Source organism: Ictalurus furcatus, chromosome 8 (genome assembly GCF_023375685.1).
Source record: "Ictalurus furcatus strain D&B chromosome 8, Billie_1.0, whole genome shotgun sequence".
Classification (NCBI taxonomy): Eukaryota; Metazoa; Chordata; class Actinopteri; order Siluriformes; family Ictaluridae; genus Ictalurus; species Ictalurus furcatus.
Genome location: NC_071262.1, coordinates 28249274 through 28254639, shown reverse-complemented (window position 1 = coordinate 28254639; position 5366 = coordinate 28249274). Strand labels below are relative to the sequence as shown.

The following is a 5366-nucleotide window of genomic DNA, read 5'->3' as shown; positions in this document are numbered from 1 at the left end:
CAGTGTCAGGGTCTTGGCAATCTTCTTATAGCCTAGGCCATCTTTATTTAGAGCAACAATTCTTTTTTTCAGATCCTCAGAGAGTTCTTTGCCATGAGGTGCCATGTTGAACTTCCAGTGACCAGTATGAGGGAGTGTGAGAGCGATGACACCAACTTTAACACACCTTCCCCCCATTCACACCTGAGACCTTGCAACACTAACAAGTCACATGACACCAGGGAGGGAAAATGGCTAATTGGGCCCAATTTGGACGTTTTCACTTAGGACATGCATTCCACCCCAGGCTCGAGTGTCTTGCAGTGACCCTTGGGCTCAGATCTTTTGAACAGGCCACTTCTCGGTTCCTTCTCAGGGAACAGTGTTATGTGCATAACCCAGACGTTTTACACAAACTTGTGTAGTCCATGCCAGCTCGAGTGCACACTGTCATTAAAGCAAAAGGAAATACTAAGATTGTGAAATTTTATGCACTGTGTTGCTGCCACATGATTGGCTGTGTGGCTGGAAAGTGTAGTCATTCCTTTTAGCGATGCCCAGTTCAGCCATGAATCTCTGTCTGAGCACTGATTGACTTATATATACACACATATATTTATTTATTATATTTATTATTAGAAACATAATTTATACAATATTACATGTGTATACACACACACAGATATACAGTGTATATATATATATATATATATATATATATATGTATATATATATATATATATATATATATATATATATATATATATATTCAATATTAATTTCATTTTTAAAAGTATTTCTTGTGTTGCCTGAAGATAAAATTAAAAGGGTACATAGACCTCTGGTGACCAGACTGAGTTACCAAAATAGAAACCAGTAGCTTGAAAGGAAATGCCTATTTAAAGTATATAGAGAACATGTGACTTGTAGCAGCCAGTCAGATGAAAGTCACCAGTACAAAATACTTGGTGCTTTTGTCCTTTGATATGACGACTTTGATATTCTGAACCTGAGTGTCATTTCATCTCTGAAGATGTCTGTAGTCTGGATTCTTGTCTCATCTCTTTGCATAATATGTAAGTGGCTAATGGTTTGCGTTACTTATTCATTCATTAATTCATTCATTCATTATTTATAGGTGATGAACTCTTATTAGTTTTGAACTCTTATTATTCTCTTATTAATAATTATTACTCTTATTACTCTTATTAATAAGATGAACTCTAATTTCTCTTATTAGATTTTAATGAGTTTGACATTTTTGCATGATATCTTACTTTGATATTTTTTATTTTTTTAGCAGCTCCAGCTCAAAGTTTGGATCTTTCCCGACCATCATTTATCTCAGTAAAGTCTGGTGAACGTGTCACTTTTAACTGCCCATTTAACGGGAGTGAAGGTATATTAGATCTTGTCATTTGGTACAAACAAATATTTGGAGAGATGCCTCAAAAAGTGGGAGAAGGATTAGCATATAAGGATGTCAACATCAGCCCCGAGTTCAAAACATCTGGATATAAAATGGAGAAGACTGATAGCGGCATTTCTCTGACAATTTCACATATAAAAAAAGAACATGGAGGACTTTACTACTGTGGACAATTTAACTGGCAAAATGTAGTTGTTAATCTATCCAGAGGAACTTTCTTGGAGGTAACAGGTAATTAACTAAATGTTCCTACATGTATATATTTAACCCATATTTAATGTCCTTTAATACGGCTGTTTAAGAGTCTGTTTGAGCCCAAATATGAAAAGAAAATTTAATTCTGGTAAAACAATTTGGCTACAGAATGAACTTTTAAATGTGAACAAAGATTACTTTTTTGTGGAGTGTACATGTTTTAATGTTAAAATTTTTAATGTTGAAAAAACTATAACATGAAAATGGCTCTCATATCAAAAGTTCACGCAGATGACATAGACTACAATAATATCATATCAAAATTGTGATATTTTGGTGAGATGTTATTTTAGATTTTTTTTTTAATATAATGAATATTTATCAAATCAATATTAGATTTAAATTGTCCCCTGGATAGACAGTAAAAAGTGGTTATACACTGAATTTAAGCTTTTTTTTTTTTTTTTTACCGAAGAAAGGGAAACTTTTTGGATGCTGGCGTTAAGGAAAAGTGGGTTAATGTAACTGTAATGATTAAATATCATTCATTAAATAAATAAATAAATAAATAAATAAATAAAAATGATATTTTACTGCACATTACATTACTGTAGGTTAGGTCCAGTTTGGTTGTTGTGTATAGTATAGTACAGCATGTGATGTCATTTTAAGAGTCATCTTAAATATGTTTTATTACTTAACATTTTTATCTTATTCAGGAGAACAGAACACAATTATATTACATACATGATTATCCATTTTTGTTTCTAAGTGTGATTTTCTCGTGATTTAATCAAATTGTTGTATAGTTACATGCTGCACTGAAACAGATTCAAGCCTAATCACTTTATTTTGTGACGAGATACTGTCTATCAAAATGTCTGCAATTCACAATCACATTAAAACAATGAAGAGTGCTTATACACGCTGTACACTAACATTCACAAAAGATTTACTAACAGAACTGACTAATTTTATCAGTAATTTTTTCACATTGATTTCAGCATGAACAGACGAATAAATGTTTTATTTCTAACACTGTCTATATTATCCTGACTAGATGAGAGAGATATAAACGTCTCAGTGTTCCAGAGCGGCGTGTCGGACTCGGTTCCTGCAGGAGCGTCAGTGACTCTGCAGTGCTCGGTTCTCTCTGAGAGCAGATCAGCAGAACTCCAAGTGCTCTGGTTCAGAGCTGCTCCACCACAATCCCATCCTCAAATCATTTACACTCATCACAACAGCAGCCATCAGTGTGAGAGCGGCTCTTCTACACACACCTGTGTGTACAGCTTCTCCAAGAACATCCTCAGCCTCAGTGATACTGGAACTTACTACTGCGCTGTGGCCGTGTGTGGGAAGATCATTTTTGGGAACGGGACACGAGTACAACTGAGTATAAACACATTTGTTGAATTGCTCAGATTGCTGTTTGTAAATATTTATAACATTGCTATAATCACAGAAATATATAGGTATTATTTAATATCTACATGAAACTTTGCAGTATATTGTATAATGTAGATATTCATAATGTTCATTATTAATTTTGTGCTACGGTAGAATCTGTGGATCCTGCGGTGATCTTCCTCGCTGTAGCTTTGGTTGTGTGCGTGGTTGTGATCTCTATTCAAGCTCTGTTATTCTGTAAGTGGAGAACCCATGAACAACACACAAGTAAGTGTTCTATTTTTACACCAACTAATCACCAAATTATTGTGCTGAATTCATACATTGGGCTTTCTACAATTACATTCAAATAAGATAAGGTCAGATCTCTTCACATGATGAGACCGGCTGCCTACAGGAGGGACATTAATGTTAAATGATGTTAAATGTTATAAATAAAATAGATGTTACATATATGTATATTTTTAACAGACAAACAAAACACTGAGAGAAGACCTAAGAAAACAAGCACTCAGGTAAAAAATAACTATAACCCTAACTTTTATTTCTATTTGAAAAAATATAAACATATATATATATATAGTTCTAATTTCATATTCATTGCACAGGACCGTGACTCTGTGGAGCTGAATTATGCTGCCTTACATTTTAAAGAAAAGAAAACCAAAAAAAGGATAGAAAAGAGAAAACAACCCCAAGACACTGTTTACTCTGAAGTCAGATCTCTCGCCACTACCTAGATTATTATGTCTTCATTATTATTATTATTTTTTTTTTGTTTTATAATTTTTTTATTTTTTTTTTTTAAGTCTGTTCAGGAATAAAGTTTAAACTGGTGGTTTGCTCATCTCAATTTGATTTGACTGACATAAAAAATGTATTGTGATCAGATATTAATTGTAATGTTTCATTGTTTTTATCAATTCGAAAAAGCCTGGTAAAATGAAAAAAAAAAATCATGTGATCTGTCATGTTTCAGCATGTGACAAAAAAGACAAATCGGTATGTGTGTAATGCAATGTCACTATGTGTATCTGTTTATGTTTAGTGCTCTAAATGTATTCATCTTTATTCAGATTTAAACCCAAAGTGGGAGTGACTAAAAACTGTTCATTTTTGTCTTTTTAAATGACATATAAGTTAAATGTGAACCGTTCCACTTTGCCCTTGGACACACTGGAAAACGTGTCAAAACAAAACAAAACAAAACAAAAAAACAACAACAATAACAACCCCAAAACAAAACACAAATAAATCAAATTTAAACCAATTCAGTCCTTACCACAATAAATAAAAGAGTGCGGCAAATGCATCACATAATGCCACATTTTCACATTTATTTGTCTCGTGAGCATTCTGTATTTGACTCTTGAGGAAAAACAACAGCAGTGTGGAACCTCCAACTTTGCTTGTTGTGCTGAACCACCTCTGACATTTAAAAAAAGTGGCATAGAGATTTCAGGGACCAGATCCGAAAAGAAATAAAAAGCCAGGCACAGGTCAAAAACCATAAAACATTGACAGGTAACCAAAAAAATATAATGGATAATCAAAATGGGAGAAAAAAAAAACAAAAAAAAAAACAATGTAAGATCAAATACAGAGAACAATGGAGGAAACAGCAGCTCAGAACTTACATGATTGAGAACAAACAGTAAGGCTTTGTGGTATATGTGAGTATCTACCTGCTTTAAATATCTAACTGACAGGAAATGAGCAATACAAGAAGAGTCCTAGAATTAAAGTGAGAGTATCCTGAGATGGTATGGTGGTGAAATGTCCCTGGCAGATGAGACGTACCCTTGGGTCTTGACCTTTTGGGCCAGATTATACACATACATTTGATTGAACTATTGTCTGGAGTTGATTAGCATGTGGACACTGTAGGGTGATTCTCCCTTGATCTCCAGTGGTGGTGATAGCTCAGTTCCACTCAACTGGTTTTGAGAAGGTAGAGGCTTTAGAAGAGAGACATGAAAAGAAGGGGCAAGCTGAGTGGTAGATTTCACTTATAGGACACTTTTAATGGACCAATGAATCAGACCTGCTTTCCACATTTGGTCATGCTGCTTAAAAGATTTAGTTTAATTTAAGTTTATTTTTTATTATATGCTGTATTTGCGCACTTCCAGTGTAAATTCTGTTGTTTATTATAACAGAAGTGATCTGTTAGTAACGAGGCCGTGTTGCTGATCACGCACTGTGTAGACGCGCTGGTACAGAGTGTAGCGCGAGTAAGATCTGTAATGTCTAATTAAAACATTATGATCAAAAGTAAACAGAAGTACAATAATGTCTAGAGACAGTGAGTAACAGAAACCACAAGGTGCAGTGAAAGCGAGTTTTTATTATT

The 5366-nt window shown here is 34.0% G+C and overlaps 1 protein-coding gene across 1 annotated transcript; it reads left to right on the top strand.

The window, feature by feature from the left end:
• The first annotated feature begins 1422 nt into the window (after positions 1-1422).
• On the top strand, positions 1423-5087 carry LOC128612055 (uncharacterized). Its single transcript, XM_053631960.1, has 5 exons — positions 1423-1639; positions 2664-2999; positions 3167-3280; positions 3485-3528; positions 3622-5087. Exons 1-5 carry the CDS (start codon positions 1423-1425, stop codon positions 3751-3753), a joined length of 843 nt encoding a protein of 280 aa, XP_053487935.1. The 3' UTR covers positions 3754-5087.
• The last annotated feature ends 279 nt before the right edge of the window (positions 5088-5366 follow it).